The following is a 22141-nucleotide window of genomic DNA, read 5'->3' as shown; positions in this document are numbered from 1 at the left end:
ACGATATTCGACCGTGTACTTAAAGTGCGCTCTTGTCCGCATTTGGAAAATAACATTGATACTGTACGCTGTTGACAACCTCCGAAAACCGTTGGTGATTGGGTTCACGAAGAAGGGGAGAATACACGCAGCACTGTGGCAAGACCAGTAGAGATGCAAAAAAGAGTGATTTCTTGCAGGAGCGAACTTCAGATGTTCTGCGTGTTAAGCCTGACTAACCAGACCAAGAAACCGGAGAAGCAAACCCGCTGACTACTGTACCAGTTTTCCTACACAAGGTTTCTGAAATTTCAATCGGCCAACATGTGCGTCCTCCGTTACACCTGCGAACCCAGTTCAATTTGTACCCCCTGTTGACTTGCAGTTTGCTACTCAGAATTGTGGCTAGTGAGTATATAAATCAATCAATTGCGTGTGAGAAAAAAATCGCAACCAAAAAAAAAGCGCCAAAAAGCTGCCAAACCGCGCATAAGTTTATCTGAACGTCTATCCATATCATATGCACCTGACATGTATTAGCTGTGTAAAAAGGAAGTCAGCGTGGATTGTAAGTGAGGGCTAGTAGTGGCGGTCGGAGGTCGCTGTCGGCAGCGGATTATTGCTCGTTGCTTGAGAAAGAGTAAGCAGAAATTGAAAATGAAAAACGGGATATGAGCAAAGCGAACCACGAGTTCAGTTACCTTCGTAGCTCAGTTACTTGGTCACCCTGTAGCAGCGGCGGCGAGAAGACTCTCTCTTGCAGCGACTGTACCTATATTGACGACAAGAAGACGAAGAACGATGATAATTGAAGAAAAAAAAGATAATTAGACTAACTACAGTACAGTGTACTTATACTCGAGACTAACTACTGTATATACTGTACTTGGAATTTTGTGTGTGTGTATCACAGTGGTAGCGCTCACGCGCTACATGCGTACAGTACATACTGTACCTATAGTAACAAATTGGGCTTACAAACCTTCATCACAGAAGAGAATTGTCTCATAAGCTGTATGTGTATCTATCCTACAAGCAGAAAGCACCTCCTGTGAAATGATTTCTTTTACCTTCCTGTTTTGGGAGCCCCCTGGTCTGCTGTATGTTCAAATGCATGTGTGTATTGTCTATAATCGTTCATGTATGCAATTTTGGGATTTTGCCGTGTTATTTGTCAGTAATTTTGGGCGGTGAAGGAATCCAAAGAGGGTCTCGTTCTCGCTCGGCTCTCAGATAGGACTTGAAGCCGGTATGCTGAGTGAGCAGAAATCTATGCTGATTCACCTTGCAGGCGATTTGAGCCAGCTTAAGAGCTATGTCAGCAGGTAGAGCATTCCGTAGCATTTCTGAGGCAAGGCATGGCGCGACTCTCTTGTCGATGATTCTACATATCGACTTGTTGCCTGTCTGACCTGTTTTGAACCATCCTAGCCCAACCTTTGAACAGTCCCATGCAGTTTGGGGTCCTCCAAACATGGTATGTAGTTTAATTCTGGAGAAGATTGATTTTGGGGGGTTGATAAAGACAATGTCGTCCTCCAGAATCAAACACTTGGCCTTGTCACTTTCGGCGCACAATTCCAGAGCCCGCTTATACTTCTCTGTATACCCCTGCTCGTTATCGACCGACGACTCATGGTACTCCCAGCCGGCTGCTTCTTTCTCCATGCATTTTTCGTAGTTGTCCGTCAGTACGGTCCCTCCTGGAACAATCGTCGTGATATAATCGAATGATCGCTTGCATTCCTTTGTGAGAATGAAGGTCTCGAAGTTGTCGCTGAAGTGCTGTATGGCCAGCGGATCGACCGAAATGCTAGAGTGCGCGTAGATGAGGGTTGTGAGAATGACCAGAAGTGCTAAAACCACCATTCGTCTGCGCCTGCGCATGAACATGGTGTGTAGGTGGGGAGTGGGTGGATGGATCAGATCGAAAGAGTGTCGCAGGTAACAATGTAGGCGGTCTTGGCAAACCAACTAGGATGGTCTCGGTCATGCAAAAACACAGGTGAACTGGTGGTGGAGCAGTGCGAAAAGAAATCCTCCACGTATGCAAGACGATACACACTTGAAATATACACCTTCCCACAGTGATGTCTCAGTAGGGTTTTGCACCGATTTTAATTTCTCATGCGACCAGGCCTTCCTACGCGTGTATGTAGGACCCTGTAAGATCGTGATCTGCTATAGTAAACTCTCGATGCACTACATTGTAGTTAGACATACGTAGATGCAAAAAAGACGGAAAATACCGACTGTGAGGCCTCGATATCAGTTTTTTTTTTTCCAAGCTCCGTTGTTATTCACACTGTTGTGATGAGCTATTTTTACGTCTTTTTCCTTATACCATAACCTTGCATACAACAGAGTTGATACAGTACGAAAGATCAGAAACAACTGCTCAGCTGAAGGGTGTAGATCAACAATAAGAGCAATGGAAAGTCTGTGGATGGGTGGGGGGTGAATAAGATATTCTCTTCCCCCTCTGGATCGGCAGTGGAGTCCAAGACTGTTACGCGCACACGGTTCCCCTCAGCATCCATTGTTTAGAAAACACTTCAGAGGTCTCAGTTCAAGCCCCGTATTTCACACTAAGAAACTTTGATATTGGGGAGCATATGGTAAACGTAGCACGTCACTACCCCTAATAGACGATGAAGCTGATGTTAGAGGGCGTAAATGTCTATTCGAATGTGTGATAGACTCTGTAGTGGGGCTACGACTGGGTTCAACTTGGGTACTCGCTCAGTCTCATCATGCGATCGAATCGCATATATATTAATATTCTAATTATAGTCTAATGCCGTATTTTGACCCTACCCTTTTATTGAAGATCATAAGTATTATTGATGTGATATAGTTAATTAAAACTTACAAACCACTTCTAGGGACACGCGTTCCAAATGTGCACACCAGCTTTTGGTGTGTGTTTCCATTCAGAAAAGATTCTAGATCAGGGTTAAACTATCTACAGGATGGACATCTCGTCTTACGACCGCAGCTGTTCCCTCATTACTATGTGGTGACATTATCATATGTGGAATTAGCCAGTATTACCCCACGGTATTACCTTCAACACCCTTCACGGCAGGAAAGATCCAAAAATAGCGCGGTTGTGGTGAAGATCCGAAGCCAAGGTTGCCTAATTATAGAGACGCGGCCTGGTAGTGAAGAAGCTTGCACATTTCTGTGTCCTCCAAAAAGTTGTCAGGCACAGCCGTGGCCCCAAACTGCTTGTAGGCAATGCAATAGGAGAAGTGGGCGGGAATGAGGTCACATCCTTCTCCACAGCTCCATGAAACGTCTTCATTGGTATATTTTGCGAGGGAGAGTCGTATCAGATCATCTAATGATCTGGGAGAGGTGCCCTTGGTGTTAGAGACCAGTAGACAGTTCATTTTGTGTCCTCTGGCACAAAGATCGTGAGCCATAGGCATAATAGCGTCACTCTGGCTGATTTTCACCACCTTCCATCCGTCCTTTGTGCAATCTCGGGTAGTCACTAGGGTACCACTGTTTCCCACCCATGAAGGCGTTCCGCAAGATCCGTTGTCGTCAATCACGTATGTGTGGGTGCGGTGCGCAAATACCACAGCTGTGTCCACGTTGCCTATGATGATGTGTTGGTAAACACCGTGACCTATCGTGTATGAGGCGTATACGACAGCTGCAACAATGAGAATCGATATGAATATGGGGGTCCTGTGAGTGGGCATCTGGGCCTGTGGTAGCGAACTGTTTCTCTATGTGTGCAAGTGTCTACGTTTTTTGGATCTACTGGCTACCAATAGCTGCAATACATGTCTCAGGTGTGAAAATACGAAGGTTCTCGGCAGCGTGAGTCGGAGATAAGCTCCTCAAAAAAGGCTGATCTCGGAGCTAAGAGGCCTGATTTGGAGTTGGGAGGCATCAGCCTTGGTGTGTTGTGGCGGCCAAAGCTTAGTGTCTAGCGAAATATGCATTCTGACGCATAACAATTGCAAGCCGTTAAATTCTTTCTCTCACAAACAACGACTATTTGGACACAGACATACACAACTACAATGACCTCGTGGACTCCAGAGCAAGCCCTACCAGAGCATCTCAAGCAGGAGATCCAGGATGCCACCACTCCTCTCGACCAGATGCTGTGCTTCTTCAATATTGTGGGACGACTCAAGACCGAGAAGCGAACCGGCTGGGTCAACTTCAAGGTCCCTCAGCCCGAATCCATCGCTGACCATATGTACAGAATGGGTGTGATTTCCATGCTGACCAAGCAGGAGCTGGATACCGGCCGATGTGTCAAGATGGCTCTCGTCCACGATATGGCCGAGTCTTTGGTCGGAGATATCACCCCTGTGGATCCCATGCCCAAGGAGGAAAAACACAGACGGGAGCTCGCCACCATGGAATATCTCGGAAAACTAGTGGAGAAACACAACCCCGAGGGAGCCAAGGAGATGGTGGAGATCTGGAACGAGTACGAAAACTGCACAACTAAGGAGGCCCGGTTCGTCAAGGACGTGGACAAGTACGAGCTGCTGGTCCAGACCTTTGAGTACGAGAAGCGAAACAAGTGCGATATTGACTTGTCAGACTTTACTCAGGTCCGATCTGCCATCAAGACTGCCGAGGTATCTGAGCTGGCTGATAACCTGCTCCAGAAGCGACGAGAGTATTGGGCTGCTCAAGGAAAGGTGCCCAAGCTGAACTAGAGTGGGGGAAGATGGAATCGATACCAAAAAGGCTATGCATGTAACATTATTAATCTTCAAATACAGAATGTGCTTGTACAGTATGTACATTAATAATCGGTAAGGTTGGCTCATGATTGGCTAGGCGGATAATGATCCAGCTGTAGGTGAATTGGAAAGAGTGCGATGGTGCGAGAGTACTTGTACTCACAAATTGTATCGTGAGCTAAGTGGCTGTAAAATGTGACGCATATTCTAAATCCGTTCGTTGTTTGTATTTGTCAGAGTGTGGTGTCCAATGTCTTACGACTGCACGCTGAGACTGGTACAAGGTCTATATGAAACAACCCCAGTCAGGCTATACATATGAGAGACTCAAGCCCCAACGTGCTAATACTATTCCCGTAGCATTACTCCTTCTCCTTTCCGTTATCAATATCATATACTATATACATTCGTTTTACAAGACCTCGATTCCGTTGTTGTTGAAACCGGAAGCCACGTTGGAGCTGGAATCCTTGAGAGTCTTGATTCGCTCTTCCCAGCCGGGCTTGGTAGTTCGCTTGACGGCGGTCTTGGTGTACTTGGGTCGCTCGTAGCCCACCAGGTAGCCTCGGTTCTCGGGGTTCATGTAGTACTCCACGTCCTTTCGCCGCAGAGGATGGGGCTGCTTGGGGATTCGACCAGTCTTGTCGAGCAGTCGCTTCTCGTTGAGCTCGATCTTGAGACCCACGGGCGAGTAGTACTTGGCGGTGAACTTGCCTCCGGCAGCCTCGATCTGCTCAATAGCAGCCTGGGAGGCCTTGTTGGAAGTCAGGTCGATCTTTGCGGTGAGAGGCACGTCTCGTCGGGCGAAAATCTTGATTCCGAGCTTGGAAGAGCACAGACCAGACAGAACCAGGTCTCGAACGCCCAGGGGCTTAGAGGCATCAAGTCGGCCATCGTTGATCCACTTCTGAATGTCGGAAACAGACACTCCGACAAACTTCTCACGTCGAGGAATGGACAGCTTGGGGTATCGCAGATACCATCGCTGCTGGTGACCGGAGAAACCCAGAGGAATACTTTCTCGGGACTTCTGACCCTTCTGTCCTCGCTTGGAGGTCTTACCTCGCCCAGACTGCACACCTCGACCCACCTTCTGGTTGTTCTTGTGGTTGATGTCCTTGAGCTTAGTCATGACCATGGACGAGTACGACCGGGTTCCCGTGGGAACAACCAGGCTGGTCCACTTCTTCATAAGCGCGTTCATTGTGGGTGGTGTTTTGTACCTATGTCGGATGCTCGATTTTTCAACCTACACACCGTAGTGTAAATTTGCAACTTTATTTTAGACCATACCGAATGTACGAACGGTGGTCAATTTGAGGGTGTTTTTGTGAGAAAAGGGGTAAATTTCTTTGAGGAAATCCAAATTTCTGCTTCTCATCAGTATATTTCCCAGTTTTCACATCTGAAATATTTGTGCAAGACACTTGAATGACACTCCTAAATACCTCATACCGCTGTAAGTAAATACCATACTGATTAGTAAGCATTTGATGTGCGACCAACTCTGACTACTTGTACTGACTTTTTTTCAGTCTTAAGAACATGCCCGCTATTAGTGTTTAATCAGGTATCTGGCTCTTCCGCCACGTTGTTAAACCCCTATAACAACTCAGACACACCTGCATCTTCTAAACACACGATACAGTAGACAGTAGGTACATACATATGTGGAGAGAACCTTCACTTCACACTCTATCTCATCTGAGACCAGTACTTCATACCCATTACTCATACCAAGGCCCAATTGTAGATGGGTATTCCTGGATACTATACGCAATTGAAGTCGCTCTATGTGCGCAAACAGCTGAAGGAGTTTGCCGATGGCCGGGTCTTCATCGATGGTCACTCCATGAGCCATATGGTGACTGAACGATGTATGCCTGGTGCCAAGTACGATCTTAGGGCAGTGAGGTGTCACATGGAAGTCGTGCTCAGAAAGTGGCTTCTAGCCGGGTGGAAAATCGAGATGATTCTGTTCGATGGATTGACTCCATTATCAAAGTTCAAAGAGACTGAGAGACGACGAGATATCCGAGTCAAAGAAGGAATAGAGGCAAAGTCGTTCTGTCTCCCAGCAGGATGCGCAGATGTGTGTTCAGATACCATTCTGACAGAGTTTCCAGACATTTCTTGTCGAATTGCCCCCGGTGAATGCGATGATATACTCGCCACTCTGGTGTACAACTATGCTACACAGAACCCTGGTAAGCCAACCTACGTCATGACGAACGACACGGATTTCTGTGCGTTTGACTTTCCCGACAATGTTGTCATCCTCAACACGTCTGTGTTTGGAATCGACGCAGGTGTCATCAATACCCTGAACCCTGCCAAAGTTCTCAAGGAGCGGTTCGATCTGTGTCCTAGTCTAGCAGGGTATGGAGCCATGGAATTCACTAAGCTTAAAAGTGTGGTTGAAGGACGATGTGGGGTACAAGAAGTTTGCCGAGTCTCAAATGGCCATTCTACAGAGGTTCAGTTTCGGGTCGGCACAGGATTACATCCAAGATGAGCATGCATCACGGGTATACAGGCTGCTATCAAATACAAATGAGAACAACGCGCACCGAGTGGCAAATGCGTGGTTCGACTATGGCCAGCTATATACATTTCTACAGATTCTATGCGAGCCCGAGGAAGCCGAATACGCATTTGATGCTGGCAGGAAATGGCGATCTGTGGCATACGACTTGATTCTTGAGAAGATAGGTGCAGAGCCCACTGAGGATCAGTTTCAAGAGCATGGCAGAAAGGGAAATGTGACGCACTGTGCGAATCTACCCATCACAGACAAAGCCAGGGCTGTTTTTGATGCCAGTAGCGACACTTACAAGCTGCAAACACGCGAACAAATTCTAGATGAGATTGCAGATTGGAACATCAACTCCATGGCGTCGGCCATTTGGGAAGAAGCTCTGCTGACTACTCCTCAGAGCAATGGTGAGTACAACGAGAAGGCAATGTATGAGCTGTCTATGAACTTCCTGACTCAAATACTGCGACTCGAAGGTGGTCCTCGGAAACTCTGCTCTCCTTTCGGGCCAGCGTATCTCCGATTTTATAACAAGTATTTTGCTATTTTTCAGAGTATGCGGCTGCTGGAGGCTGCTGGAGTTCAGCTTCCGGTCACAATCAACAGTTACGATTTGGACGGATCTCTGTGGTACATTCTGGCCCGACAGGCTGAGAGGTAAAGTATATATATACAGTATATTGTGAGGAATGCTGCAATGGGTAGAATATTCGTGATCTTAACAAAATCTCGATTGGGCGAGATTAGACAATGAACGCTGCTGCAGTACGTAGTCGTGTGCCATCGTAGCCCTTCATTCCAGCTACAGGCAGAACAGAATAACCATGGATGCACTTTACAGTAGGTACTGTACTTACCAAGGGCCCGCCTCTGCCACGCAAAAAATGCACCTCTGTTTTCTACTTCTTCTGCGGCTTGATGTTTGTAACCGCTCCACAGCTAAACTGCGTCGTGAGGCACATCCATCCGACCACAGGATTTGTTTTTCCGAGATTGCCAGGAGATGAACAGAGGTCAACTCTAAGCATTCTCAAGGTGGATTTTGGTGTTTGAGAGGTTCTTTGTGTCTGTGTCTTACTGCGGAATATCTAACCACTTGGAAGCTGAAAGGAACAATTTTAACCGCCGGGAAATATCGCCTATGCTGAACAGAGGATTATTTGCTCACTTTTGCTCTCATTTCTTGTAAAGGCCGCCCAAACTCCCACGCTTCCTTTGACCTCTTCGGGCTTCGGGTTTTGGCTTCTAACTGTCGCGCAACTCTATTGGACTCGGTCTTTTTTTGTGCATTTCTGGCGAAGGATACAGTAATAAAGCGGATGAAATCAAATACACAAGACAAGAGACACAAAGCTGTTTGGCATGGGGCTGCAGGTCACTCCACGTGCCCGGTAACGGCCAAGGTGGGGCGGAATCGGTGTAGTGGGGCATGCTTACTTTTGGACATGTAATTTTGAGATTCCGTTCTTGGAACCAGGAGCACTTACTAAAATGAGCGAGTCAGTAGAGACCATCGTCACAGCCACACCACCCCCGTGTCACACCGTCTCCCACCACCACCCTTCAATAACCGCCGGCTACCGATGGACAGTAGACGGCAGTATTTCCAACTTGAGAGCGGCATAAGAAGTGCGCCTATCTGCACACGAGGTGACAGCCCAGAAAGTGTGTTTCAGAGCATGTCTTCCTGAAAGAATAGTACAATTTAATCTGAGATTAGGGTGGCTGTCTGGACAAGTTCCGGAAGTCCGCGACGCCAGACCAGGCAGATATGGGAGATGGTTCGGCATCGTACATCTGGCATGACGCTCGCCAAGCGATACGGGCTCCTGGTTAGTGGCTATATGTGTATGTACGGATCTCTCAACTATTATATGCCTGGTACGCTTATTTATTGCACCATCCGGCGTGGCGGGTATTGAAGCTAGGGGGTTACTACTAGGGGGTTTAAAAAGTCGATGAATCGAAAAATCACGTGGAAATAGATCAATGTTGAAAATTGCTTGATCTGGCAACCGCGAAAGAGGCCACTAGAGCTCGTCAGATCCCTAATAATATCAACACTACAGACCCTGCCAATTTTACCCCTCCACGTGCTTACTCCTGTTTGACTTCAGGCGATAACCTTCTCGTCTCCCAGGTGCACCATCTCTTTCTGTGTTCATAAAACCTTAGTGTCAGTACAGTGACATTTGGCTGCGACGGGCAACAGAAAACGCCATAATAATAAAGCTTGACACTGGTGTCGCAACAGAGAGCGCAATCAATTTCTCTTTATCGTCGTTGGACTTTACACAGACAGTTACATCACAGAACCAGACCTGGATAAAGTCACATCCCATTTCCATTGTGATCCCCAATCAGCAACTACCATCGACTCAAACTTGTGCACTCTTCTTCCCCGCCCACATACTCCCCACACACGGCACAGCACAAATCGTCGACACTGTCACAACGTCGACCTAATAACGTCGACTATACATCACAAACACATCGCAACGGCATGTCGCACAAAATGCCCCTGCTTTCTCGACTGTCTCCCCACCACTCGCCGTCAGGCACCCCGCAACTAAAGCCTGTCCAGTCGCCATCGCTGGCCGCCCAGCTCTCCAGTAAAGTGTCTGGAGGCTCCAAGATGAACACAGGCACGGCCTCCACACAGACCCCAGCGCAGCAGAACCAGCCATACCCTCCGTCGTCAGTGCCCGTACCGGTCAAGCTGAGCTTCCGCATCGAGTCGCCGCCACTGGTGTTGTTTGGTCCTCGACAAGAATCCACCGGCGCCATTCTCAACGGCCTCTTCAACCTGGAAATTAAGGGCTCGGACGCATTCCCCATGAAATCCGTGCAGCTGTCCATCATCCAGGAAATCAAGGTCAAGCGAGGAATCCCCGGTCTGGTGCCCAGTGAAACCACCACAGTGACAAAGACCGGAGCAGCCCGAACAACGGAGCTGGCAAAATGGGACATTCTGCAAATCCCCACGCCCCTACCGCCACAAAATCACGTATACCCCTTCTCACATCTGCTACCGGGTGAGATTCCAGGAACCACAGACTGCCCTCTGTTCTCCATCAACTACAAGCTACACGCCGTGGCTATTCCCGACCCTTCATCGGGGTACACGACGCCCTTTGTGCTCACACAGCCCCTCAACGTGTCGCGATCCATCATTCGTGGTCAGGACAGAACCTCTATTCGAGTCTTCCCTCCCACAGACCTCAACGCCAGCATGGTGTTGCCCAACGTCATCTATCCCAAGAGCTCCTTCACGCTGGAGCTCAAGCTGGAGGGAGTCACGACTCCAGCCAAGAATGCCCGATGGAAAATGCGAAAGGTAAATTGGCGAATTGATGAAACCATTAGATTCTACACGAAGGTGTGGGACCCCAACTTTAGAGAGAACCCTGCGACTCGACGGGAATCTGCCTCTGCTGCTGCTACTACGAACGGGGGGCCTGGCACAGGCACTCCTGCTTCGGGAGCTGCCCCCGCTGCTGAAGAGTCTCCTCGTCTCAGCACCTCGGGAACTGCTGCCACAGCGACAGGTGCTGTGAACCAGGATCGACAGGAACGGTCTGCCAAGAAGGAAAAGAAGCTGCGAGAGGGTGAGATTGAGGAGGTGCGAACAGTGGGCTCGGGTGAGATTAAGTCGGGCTGGAAGTCCAACTTTGATGGAAAGGGAGTCATTGAGCTGCTCGGAGACGTGTCCACACACAACTTGGGACAGCTTTCATGCAACCTGGATGACCCCGTTCTGGGTCTACTGATCAAGCATGTCCTTGTGGTGGAACTCGTTGTGGCAGAAGAAGCTTCTCCCACAAAGTCTTCTAAACAGAGCATCCCCACTGGAGCTGCCCGAGTGTTGCGAATGCAATTCAACTTGGTTATCACCGACAGAAGTGGTCTGGGTATCGCTTGGGATGATGAGGTGCCCCCTACATATGAAGACGTGCCTCTGTCCCCTCCAGACTACGACATTATTGCATCGCTTCCCAAGCTGGAGGAGGTTCAGCAGCCGGAGTTGTCAGCCCTCAGCAGTATCCATTCTTCTCTTCACAGCCGAGAGCTGGGTCACTTTGCTAACTCTCTGCCTGGAAGTCGAGTTGGCAGTCCCATGATCAGACCGTCTGAGGGTAACAGCAGAGTCGGCAGTCCAATGCTCCGGCCCAGCCAGCCCTCCAGTAGCATGGCCAGTCCGATGATGCGGCCGAGCCAGCCCAACAGCCACATGCCTAGCCCTTTGATTAGGCCAACCGAGTAGATTTTATACTACAAAGCTATACATTTATATAAACATTACATAAACTAACAGGATTTGGGAAAGAAAAGAAAGCAAAAACCACCCACGATGCTTTCTCTACTCGTACTGTAGTCGCATGGTACTCGTTGTTTGTGAAGGACATCTCACAATAGCGTTCCTTCTCGAGGCATTGGGAGAAGGCTGTCAAAAACACATTAAATTTGCAAAGTTCGTGTGTAGATCGTCTACCAGTATAATAGTCGGCTCTATTATGCAGCAACCAAATGAAAAAGTGCACATGGTCTGTTCAAGAGCAAACGCTCATTAAAATGCCAAAAAGATAATGCCATCACCCAGAATCGAACTGAGGTTTCCACGGCCACAACGTTGGTGTTACTAACCACTATACTATGATGGCTATTTTGGGCGTTAAAAATTCGCTGATTTTGAACCTAGCATACTTGAATTTTGTTGGAAATTTTTGCGAATCAAAAAAAAAAAAACCAACAACGTAACAAACCAAACACCGAGCTACCCCAACTTCAACTCCCCGATAGCGCAAAAGACTCAAACACGACACACACAATCATATTTATATCCCTATCCGAATTAACGCCGTCTACGATCTTTTATGAGAAACAAAACTAAACCAACCTCGAGTCTGGATAAGACAGGAACGATTTGAATATGATTTTTTGATCTGTTAGCCATGATTCACTACCACGAGACCACGACAATGACATGAACTGCGAAGCGTCGACAAACCCAACTGACAGCGCCCTCGCAGCGCCACACCACAATGACTCAGAAGTGTTTATTTTATTGAACGCCAATAACCGGCTTACTAGGTATATAGATGTGTAATGAATCATTAGAATAAAAAAACAACGTGCATTTTGTGAAGAAACTACAAGTAGAGGACTTTGGGAATGATTTTTTGACAATTTATCTAAAAGATCGAGTTCTTTGTCACATATTTTTTGTTTCATTAAAGTCTGTATTCTTTGTATTTGAGATCGATTAGAAGCTAAGTTACTGGAACTACACGGGGCCGGGTTTACATCAGAAGGGGATAAGAGCCAAGAGTGGTTAGGAGGCAAGGTCCTGTAGTAAGCGGCCGCCGTTGGGCCTGAGCAACACACAAACTGAGAAGAGGCGGGGAGCTTGAGCGGGGAGCCTGGGGCTGTCCAGCGGCCAACACCAGTTTGCGGGGAGTACCGACCTGGGGGGGGGAACTGAGAAGGGAGCAGGAGCTCCCAGGAGAACCCGGCTTTCGGGGTGCCGGCCTGAGCAAGGGGCCTGAGGTTTTCGCAGGAGCGTCAGTGACTGAGGGGCACCAGGCTTTCCGGCGGGTCCGGGAGTTCCGGACCACCTGGAGTATTGGGCTGGGCGGGGGGGGCCAGACTGAGCAGGAGCCACCGGGCTGAGCAGGGGCACCAGGCTTTTCCGGCGGGTCCGGGGAGTTCCGGCAGCACCTGGGAGTATTGGGGGGGGCGGGTGCCCAGACTGAGCAGGAGCACCAGGCTGAGCAGGGGGCACCAGGTTTCCGGCGGGCCGGGAGTTCGGCCAGCACCGGAGTATGGTGGGGGGTGGGCCAGACTGAGCAGGAGCACCAGGCTGAGCAGGGACACCAGGCTTTCCGGCGGGCCGGGGTTCGGCAGCACCTGGAGTATTGGGGCTGGGGGGGGGTGGCCAATTGAGCAAGGGGCACCAGGCTGAGCAGGGGCACCAGGCTGAGCAGAGGCACCAGGTTGAGCAGGAGAGTTAGGCTGAGCAGGAGCGTTAGGCTGAGCAGGAGCGCCAGGCTGAGCAGGAGCGCCAGGCTTTCCAGCTGGTCCGGGAGTTCCGGCTGCAGCAGGAATATTAGGCTGGGCGGGGTGGCCAGGCTCTCCAGGGGTACCAGGCTGAGCAGGGGTACCGGGCTGTTCGGGAGCGTTAGGAGTGCCAGGCTGGGCAGGAGCGTTAGGAGTGCCGGGCTGGGCGGGTGTGCCAGGAGCTGCGGCCTGTCCAGGCTTTCCAGGAGTGCCGGGAATGGTACCGGGTAGGGTGCCAGGCTTAGGCTTAACAGGGGCTTGAGATCCACCCTGATCAGGAGTTTCTGGCTTTCCTGGGGCAGCAGGAGTAGCACCGGGAGTACCGGGAGCAGCAGGGGAAGCAGGTCCAGCAGGAACGCCAGCATTTCCAGCGTTACCGTTGCCAGAATTGCCAGAACCAGTGTTTCCATTGCCTGCATTTCCACCATGGCCAGTGTTTCCGGTGTTTCCAGAGCCAGAGTTGCCTCCATGGACGGGAGGTGCAGCAGCAGACGAAGCAGGGGCAACAGGATTAGTGGCAGGAACCACAACTGCGGTGGTATCGCAGGGAACGGTGATTGTGACGGTAACTCCCTCAACCACAGTGTGGATAGTTGTGGTAGCAGGGTTGGTGGGCACGACTGTCGTGAGAGAGACGGTGGGAGTGATGCACTTGTTGTTGCTACAGTGGGTAACTGTCTGGATCACGGTAGAGGTGATAGACTCAACTTCAGTGACGACGACAACAGGGCTAGAAGAGCCAGGGGTAACCACGACGGGTGTAGAAGAGCCCGGAGGCACAACAACAGGAGTGGACGACACAGCGTCAGTAGCAGAGGAAGCTCCACTAGAGACAGGGGCAGCAGACGAAGCACCTGCTTGGGAAGAAACAGGAACTTCGGTGGAGACAGGACCCCCCGAAGAAGCACCTGCTTCGGAGGACAAGGGGGCAGCAGACGAAGCAGCGGCCTCAGAAGATACAGGAGCAGCAGAGCTAGCAGCAGCCTCAGAGCTCACAGGAGGCGGGCAGAGGCTGGCGCGGCCTCAGAGCTCACAGGGAGCAGTAGAGCTAGCAGAAGCCTCAGAGCTCACAGGAGCGGCAGAGCTGGGCTGCGGGCCTCAGAGCCTCACAGGAGCCAGTAGAGTGGCTGCGGCCAGCTCACAGGGAGCATTAGAGCTGGCTGCGGCCTCAGAGCTCACGAGAGCAGTAGAGCTAGCAGAAGGCCTCAGAGCTCACAGGGAGCGGCAGAGCGGCTGCGGCCTCAGAGCTCACAGGGGAGCAGTAGAGAGCTGGCTCGGGCCTCAGAAGCTACAGGGCAGTAAGAGCTGCCTGCGGCCCCTCAGAGCTCACAGGAGCGCGGCAGAGTGCCTGCGGCCTCAGAAGATACAGGAGCAGCAGATGAAGCAGCTGTAGAGCTCTCGGGGATAGAGCTGACAAGAGCCTCAGAAGATGGGATACTGGAAGGAGGAGGGACAAGAGAACTGGGGAGCTCAGTGGCAGACTGCTCAGCAGAGGAAGACACGGGGGCCGAAGAGTTGATGAAGGGTGCCGAAGAGGCAGGGGTGGTGGAAGACTCAGGAGCGCTGGATGTCTCGACAGAGCTAGGCACCTCGACAGAGCTAGACACGGGGGTAGAGCTGGGAACAGCAGAGCTGGACACAGGGGTGGAGCTAGGGGGAGCAGAGCTAGGTGCGGCGCTGGACGTGGGTGTAGCGCTGGTGGATGGAGCTGCGCTGGTAGAAGAGGGTGCCGATGTGGTTGTGGTGGGTGCTGAGGTGGTGGAAGGGGCAGCACTCGAAGTGGTCGAGATAAGACCCAACTCCTGTAGCAGGCTAGCAGCGTCAGTAAAGAACTTGTCCAGAGAAGCGGAGGCCACCGAGTTAGTAGACGCGGCGTTGGTGACACCAGGAGTCAGCAGACCGACGTAGAAGGTGTTGGTTGAGATGGCAGCAGAGTAGGCTGGGGTAACGTAGTAGTTGGACTTGTACTGCGACACAATCTGGGAGGCAGTGGTGAAGTCTGGGGTCTGCTTGTACGAATTGAGGGCGCTTTCAATGACATTGACAAAGGGAGGGAAATTGTCAGCATTGAAACCTCCGTTCAGAACAATGCCAATGGCAGAGACGAAGATATTGTAGAGGCCCTGGTTGCCCATGATGTGGGACAGAAGGTCTCCGACCTCGGACTGGGCACTAGCCTCGGGGTATCCGGACACTCTGTTGTTCACAATGGCATTGGAGGCGGCAGAGGCGATATTGTCGACGATGAAGTTGTGACTACTAACATCGGCGCTGGCTAGAGGGACCAGGAGGCCCAATAGAATAGCCTTGGGAAGCATTGTGGGAAGCGAGGGACTTGTTCGAGAAGGGAAGTGAGTGGTGAGGGTATGAATTTCTCGCTGTGGTCATCACTGTAGTTATATATCTATTTTTGAAGCCTCCATTCCGACTCATTTGGCTCTGGGAACGAGCCTGGTGTGTGGGGTAAAGGTGTCATAGACTCAAGCTCTTTTCGAGTGAAAACATAGGCAAGGCAACAAGTCAAGGGTGAGGTATTGCGCGTCTTTGAGTTTATGCGTAGAGGATGCTACAGTATGGGCACAGTACATCCTGTAGTTGTACGACAAAAAATCAATTATGCATGATGCTTAGGATCATAGCACTAGCATCGCAACGTACCAGAACGCAGGTGGGTCGGTTCGTGTAGGGAGGGTCTTTTTATTGAAATCGTTGGGTCAAATGAAGTTTGCCATGAACACGATGTCCTTACCAGATTTATCTCACCAACCCAAATCCACCTTGGTTGTTTGTCTTTCCTTCACAGTAAGTGTATGAGACAACTGAAGCCTTATTTCGAGCAAAGGACCGAATGAGCGACAGAAGGCCATCACTGATTGTAAATCGCTGCATGTCGATCAACGGTTCCCGGACTGGAACGACATACGAATACGACGTGGTGTGGGGGTAAAACAGGGAGTGGTAGTACTACACGGTAAAGAAAAGGGAACAGTTGTGGAAGGGAGAAAAAAACAAGTCTGAAAATTCTACGCCACCGCCCACTGTATTTGGTCGGGAACAAATGCCTCGAATACAGAATGGCAATTAAGCACTTGCTCCACCCCCCTGGTCAATCACGGCTCTGAGGTTAACTGTAAGAGACCAGGCTCTGGAAAAGTACAAAAGGTAAGAAAAAAAAATAGAATAGCCGCAAAGTCTGAGTGTTCCGATTATCCGTGACGGATGCGGGGTGGAGATCGATCAAAGTCCGTTTAACGGCATATCTCTTCTCCTCATGCATGTGCATTTCGAATCAGATTGAGATGGCCTACATCATGATAAACACATAACTTGAAGCTCAGTAGAAGATATCAAAAGTATGCCGCCATGATGAATGAACGCTGAAACATCATAGTATAGTAAAGCCACTCAAATGTGTCTAAGCCGTGTTGACTCAGACAAGTTGGGCACTCAAGCTAAAGATTGACAGATGTGGCATCATGTTAGCATTCATCCTCTGGTCATATGTTGTAAATTGAAATGTACAAAGGAAGCCAGTCTTGTATAGACAAATTGCTTCTTTCCCTCGGCAGAGAGGTTCAGGAGCCATTGTGTCCTTGTAACCTGGGATAGAGCCACGAGCTGACTTTTGAGTAGCAGCCAGTAAGTGAGCCATCTCAAAGCCATAGCTTCTGAATCAAGAACCACTCACCTTTTCAATTGTGTAGCTTCGAGGCGATGTCTTGGATCCCAGGCCTTTGAGTCAACAAGGTCTACTTCGATCATGCTTCAAACACCAATATACAAATACGATACGGAGCTCTGAGGACATGCCAGTCTTTGGTCTCGTTCTTCGAACTGTTTGTGGTTCGATACTTCTGTGCACTGGACATTTGTCATGTACAGGAGCAGGGTGGTTCAGTCTCTTGTATGTAGACCCCACTTTTAACTACCTCAACATGACAGGACTTTTGGCGATCCTTGTCATTTCCTATTAACACCCTTAAACTACAATTTATTGTCCCAGGACCATGTGGGCCACCGCCCACCCTCCAGTAACAGGCCGCCAAAGTCACATCTCCCTCTCAGACAAGTGCGGTTAACAGAGCGGGTATGCTTGCATCCGTTGTTTGCCTGATTGGGGGTCTCAGACATGTTTACCTTGCCCTTTCTGCCTTTGGATCACCATCAACAATGAGCCTACGAGCTGGTAGCGTTTGCGACGTACAGTTCCGACGCATACTTTACCCCAGGGATTGACCCCATGCCAATGCTTAACTCTACTGGTTGACAGAACCCGAGAAAGTACGTGGCTTGCCCAATTTCGACCACCCCTAGGCGTATGAGACAGGATGATATACGGAAATAATCATCTTTACCCCACTTTGGACTTTGCTCCTCACCTTTTCGACATTCACTTTGAGTGTGACAGGCATTGTACAAGTACAGTATGTGCATTCTGTTGAATAAAATGAACTTTTATAACAAATGCATTAACGACTTACATATCACTTTCTGAGAGGCGTTCCCGATAACCAGACTCTTTTCTCTTATCAGAGAGACTCATCGGAGTCTCCACACCCAAGTGGGAATTTTTATTGAGGCACGCCATCAGGATGACCGTGTTCAGTGAGTGAATTTGTCCCTCAGGATTGAAAACTACTTGTAGTGGGTTTTACTCCGTCAAGGTTTTCCCATTCAACACATTGTACTTGTACTTTGTACTGCACATTCACTGTTTAAGGCATATAGTTGGTCGTATATCCCCTGTATTTGTTGTCGACTTGTAAAAAGGAGCGGTGTATTAAATACAGGGTACTTGCACTTGTATATGTTTCAATTGAGAAAGTAGTAACATACAGTATGTACAGCACATACAGACCAAAACCCTGCTAACAGCAACATGTACAAGTGGCTGTTATCATAGAAAGTGGACCCTTAACGAGCCAACATCACAGTCTCAGCCAAGACATGATCGCACCCTACCTTCATATATCAGGAAAACCAGTACAAGTCGGAAATCAAGCTCCAGTCTACTATCAGATGTGGCATGAGTCCAATTAGAATGTTCGCCATACGAGGACATGCACGCTTGTGAATGCCAATAGAGTTAGCCTATAACAGGGTATATACAATGTCTTCGGGGATGATGCCCGAAGTATGTACTCGCACTTGTACAGTAAATGGATCGAGTGTTTATTTTATTCTCAAGATTCAGTTGTCGTGTTTGTTGACGTTCTATATATCTGGAGAAGATTTCCTTGGCGCTCTTTGTAACCAGAGGATAAGAATGTTTCGGTTGCCCACTCAGGAATTGTCAAAAAGGTGGGCCATGCAGCGTGAGTATTCTGATATACTGGATCACGAGAAACAGCACAAATAACAAGAAACGCACAACTACAATACCAGTGCGATACAAGCGGTATTAAAAACGCTGCTAGGACTACAGTTAAATCTACGATCTGGATTTTCAAGTGGGACATTATGGTCCAAAATGTATTAACCCCAGAGGTGCTCAATTCACCTAATCCTCTCAATAGATAAACCAGGTTCGGCCAGGTACATTTTCATCTGAGGTTCCCTGCTTACTCCTGGCATGAAATGAAGACGGCTTGTGCTCTGGAATATGACTGGTCTCGGCTCTGTGGCACAGTCTCTATGGATCTGATTTGGTTTAATACTCCATGGTTTTCATGTCGAGTGCGTCGTTCCTATTATGGACGTACATAGTGCAATAGCACTTTTTCCATCTCCATTATTCCTTTGCGAGATCAGAAGAATGCCCCTTCGGAAGAGGGTCTTGACAGGTAGGGAGCAATTCTTCCGCGCGATCAGCTGTCTCAACATGAGTAACATCAAGGTTCTGGAAAAGGTATGACATGATCTCGTAGTTGTCATCAGTCGACAAGATTGCCATTGATCTCGCTCGTTAATCTGGGATACCTTGTGTGCACGCATGAGTCTCACACAGTCTAGTTGGACCACCAGCAGTGCTGAAAGGCATGAGTCCCAGTTTGTCTCTGTAGTCGATTTCCATATGGTGGTGTTTAACTGTCGATTCCTTCAAGCACCTTCCTGAGTTTGGCGGTGTGGTCTCTGGCAGTGCCGTGGCAGTTCACTGTGATGTCGTCGATATGTGCCCTGACTCTTGATGGCTTTGCAGAGTGGCGTGGTGTGTAGAGAGAATAGGAAAGGTGCGATGGCTCATCCCTGGGGAATATCAATATTATCCTCGAGGAACCTCTAAGCCCCTTACATTGTTGAAGGTAATACCCGGTGGGGTCATACCTGGCTATTCCTCACAAAATGATGAGATGTCACCCTAGTAATGAGAGGAATCAGCTGGGGTCGTAGACGAGATGTCCATCTTTGTAGATATTTTTTCACTGATCTAGAATCTCTTTTTGTGAATGAGCAAGCACACACACCCTTCTGGTGTGTGCTACTATCGGGAACGCCGTGCCTAGAAGTGGGTTGTAAGTTATTTATTAACTATATCACTTCAATAATACTTATGATCTTCAGTATACATAACTCCGGCTACGCTACCAATCGGTTCAAGGCAAGTGTTCAAGAAACACTGAATGTTGGTAAGAGCTGACTGACATCATCTACGCGCACCAAATCCATCATATTTCTGCGATAATAATAATTAATACAGTGCACTTGTAGTATCAAAAATGTTCCTTGTCATCTCCTAAAGCTCTTTTGTCGTGTTTACACCAGAAAGCTACCAAAACCATTTGTTCCCAATCCAGGTGAGAACGAGACAAAAAATTTTAGGAAGTTATTAAACAGTATTCAGGGAGTACAACATAGCATCACAGGCAGAAAATTTTGACCCATCTAGTTCTTCACTCTGGTTCTTTATAGGGAGAAAATTCTGTTAATGTATGACGAGTTCCAGATCTTTTATTTTGAATCAACAATGAAACTGGTGTTTCATGCTCAAGAAACTGATGAAAGACGTCACTCCAAGTGTCATATATTTGCAGATATTCATTTAGTAGCCTACAGTACTTTGTGTAGGTGACTTTCCCAATCTATGGCATTCTCAGTCAGTGAAACTTCATTATATGGCTTCAATGTCACCTTGGTGGTGACCTTGGTGGTGGACATGAGTGTATATAAAAGCAGCGTAGATCAGAGCTCGCCAGATTTGAAAGTGCACCCATCTCAGCAACAGAATTCGATTGTTTGTGAGGACCTGCCTGACACTGAGAATACACCAATCAGTCATTTCTGGGGACTCGCGTGTATTTGGAAGAATCAAGAGGATTCACTTTCCGAGATGTTCCCGCTTCTTCAGCCGCATTTTCAGCGTATTGTCGTGGCAGTGGCTGCCGCACCTCAGCTACATTTCGCCCACTAGTCCCTATGATTGGCCATTATGACTCATTATCGCAAAAACCATTACCACCGGCATTAAAATGAGGTGGGGTTTCTGTGGGTTTCTGTGGGTTTCTGTTTTGGGCTGCCATCGTCAAGCTCCTACATGGAGATAGGGCTTCCGGGACTGATCCGAACCGGTTAAGGTTCTCACCGTGTGGGGTAAACGCACTTGAAACAGTACCCCCAACAGTTTAGCAGATGGGAAAATACACTTGCAAGAGTCCTGGATAGCGGTTCAACCTTTTTACTGCTGTGTGTGTGCATTTTTCTATCTATATTCCACCGCACCATTCCAACTCGCAACATGTGTACTTCTCTTACCCTCTTAGCTTGCATGAATGCATGAATTCACCAGGCAGTCGACTTCATGTGGAACAATTGCGCCCAAACACAGACACACGGCTCAGCTAAGCGGTGCGACGAAAACGCTAAGAAAGGCTTAGAGTCTGGGTTTCGGTGACTTGCCGGTGTTGGAAAAAGAAGTCGCCGTGATTTTGCGGTGCTACCTGTCACGAGAGCCACTCACATACTTGCTAACGGCATTTCAGAGTTTACTTGCCCTCGACACGACTCAGATACGTCAAACTAAACCCGTCATACAGATTTGATGTCCTTCCGGGTGTCCGTACAGTGGATAAATGTCGCTTCCCCTCTTTCCAGCCTGCTCATATCGTGCGTATCTATCTTGCGTCAGAGCTGCAGGCGTATGCGGGGTCGATTTGGCTTGGAGAGATGAGTTGTGGCCGTGATGATATCACAGACTCAATTGACTGTAATATTGAGATTTCATCCCTATTGCGATTACTTCGTCTTCAATGTGTTGATTTACACGACCGTCCCTTTCTCCCAATCCTCTGGTGTTCCTGGTTTTACCGTGCCACCTTAAATTGCACCCAGTCGCCCACACATTTTGTGTAACTCAACGCTCCCCCCCCCCACAGCTCATTGTCGAACCCAATCTCCGCTCCAGATTGTTACGGCACTGAGACACAAACCCGTGATGATTCCCCACATCTATTCGCCCTATTTATACAGCTTGTTTCCATGTTGAAAATGCTATCAACCCACTACCAATAACCATCAATACAACAATGACGCAGACTCTTCCCACCACCCAGAAGGCCATGGTTTTCGATACCGTTGGCGGTCCCGTTGAGTACAGAGACATCCCTGTGCCCAAGCCCGGCCCCGGCCAGATTCTGCTCCACGTGCAGTACTCAGGTGTTTGCCACTCGGATCTGTCCATCTGGAACGGTGATTGGCAGAAGGACCTGCCCTTCTCTCCCAAGCTCCCCCTTGTTGGAGGCCACGAGGGAGCCGGTGACGTTGTTGCTCTGGGCGACGGGGTCACCAACTGGAAGATTGGAGATCTTGCCGGCGTCAAGTGGATTAACTCGTCCTGTCTGGCCTGTGAGCCCTGCAGAATGGGAGAGGACTCCTACTGTCAGACCCCCACAATGTCCGGCTTCTTTGTCGACGG

The 22141-nt window shown here is 49.0% G+C and overlaps 7 protein-coding genes, 2 non-coding genes and 2 pseudogenes across 9 annotated transcripts; 4 read left to right on the top strand and 7 right to left on the bottom strand.

Annotated features, from left to right (window-relative positions):
* Nucleotides 1-166: 166 nt before the first annotated feature.
* Nucleotides 167-235, bottom strand: YALI1_E00375r. The gene has a single exon. It is a non-coding gene; the product is annotated as a tRNA-Ala (tRNA).
* A 911-nt stretch (nucleotides 236-1146) lies between these two features.
* YALI1_E00358g (uncharacterized protein) lies at nucleotides 1147-1872 on the bottom strand (the record flags this gene model as incomplete). Its single annotated transcript, XM_066094329.2, has 1 exon — nucleotides 1147-1872. One exon carries the CDS (start codon nucleotides 1870-1872, stop codon nucleotides 1147-1149), a length of 726 nt encoding a protein of 241 aa, XP_065950401.1.
* Nucleotides 1873-2801: 929 nt separating this feature from the next.
* Nucleotides 2802-3054, bottom strand: YALI1_E00349g (Misc non-coding; annotated as a pseudogene).
* Nucleotides 3055-3122: 68 nt separating this feature from the next.
* YALI1_E00340g (uncharacterized protein) lies at nucleotides 3123-3692 on the bottom strand (the record flags this gene model as incomplete). Its single annotated transcript, XM_066094328.1, has 1 exon — nucleotides 3123-3692. The coding sequence occupies one exon, from the start codon at nucleotides 3690-3692 to the stop codon at nucleotides 3123-3125; it is 570 nt and encodes a 189-aa protein (XP_065950400.1).
* Nucleotides 3693-4019: 327 nt separating this feature from the next.
* YALI1_E00337g (uncharacterized protein) lies at nucleotides 4020-4673 on the top strand (the record flags this gene model as incomplete). Its single annotated transcript, XM_066094423.1, has 1 exon — nucleotides 4020-4673. The coding sequence occupies one exon, from the start codon at nucleotides 4020-4022 to the stop codon at nucleotides 4671-4673; it is 654 nt and encodes a 217-aa protein (XP_065950495.1).
* Nucleotides 4674-5112: 439 nt separating this feature from the next.
* On the bottom strand, nucleotides 5113-5904 carry YALI1_E00318g (uncharacterized protein; the record flags this gene model as incomplete). Its single annotated transcript, XM_066094327.2, has 1 exon — nucleotides 5113-5904. One exon carries the CDS (start codon nucleotides 5902-5904, stop codon nucleotides 5113-5115), a length of 792 nt encoding a protein of 263 aa, XP_065950399.2.
* Nucleotides 5905-7081: 1177 nt separating this feature from the next.
* YALI1_E00306g (uncharacterized protein) lies at nucleotides 7082-7897 on the top strand (the record flags this gene model as incomplete). Its single annotated transcript, XM_066094424.2, has 1 exon — nucleotides 7082-7897. One exon carries the CDS (start codon nucleotides 7082-7084, stop codon nucleotides 7895-7897), a length of 816 nt encoding a protein of 271 aa, XP_065950496.2.
* A 1842-nt stretch (nucleotides 7898-9739) lies between these two features.
* On the top strand, nucleotides 9740-11500 carry YALI1_E00280g (uncharacterized protein; the record flags this gene model as incomplete). Its single annotated transcript, XM_066094425.1, has 1 exon — nucleotides 9740-11500. One exon carries the CDS (start codon nucleotides 9740-9742, stop codon nucleotides 11498-11500), a length of 1761 nt encoding a protein of 586 aa, XP_065950497.1.
* Nucleotides 11501-11823: 323 nt separating this feature from the next.
* YALI1_E00258r lies at nucleotides 11824-11898 on the bottom strand. The gene has a single exon. It is a non-coding gene; the product is annotated as a tRNA-His (tRNA).
* Nucleotides 11899-12536: 638 nt separating this feature from the next.
* On the bottom strand, nucleotides 12537-13763 carry YALI1_E00239g (uncharacterized protein; the record flags this gene model as incomplete). Its single annotated transcript, XM_066094326.2, has 1 exon — nucleotides 12537-13763. The coding sequence occupies one exon, from the start codon at nucleotides 13761-13763 to the stop codon at nucleotides 12537-12539; it is 1227 nt and encodes a 408-aa protein (XP_065950398.2).
* A 5764-nt stretch (nucleotides 13764-19527) lies between these two features.
* Nucleotides 19528-19796, top strand: YALI1_E00179g (Misc non-coding; annotated as a pseudogene).
* Nucleotides 19797-22141: the final 2345 nt, after the last annotated feature.

This window comes from Yarrowia lipolytica, chromosome 1E, assembly GCF_001761485.1.
Source record: "Yarrowia lipolytica chromosome 1E, complete sequence".
In the NCBI taxonomy this organism is placed as follows: Eukaryota; Fungi; Ascomycota; class Dipodascomycetes; order Dipodascales; genus Yarrowia; species Yarrowia lipolytica.
Note: the sequence above shows the minus strand (reverse complement) of the source record. Positions and strands in the feature narration are given on the sequence as shown.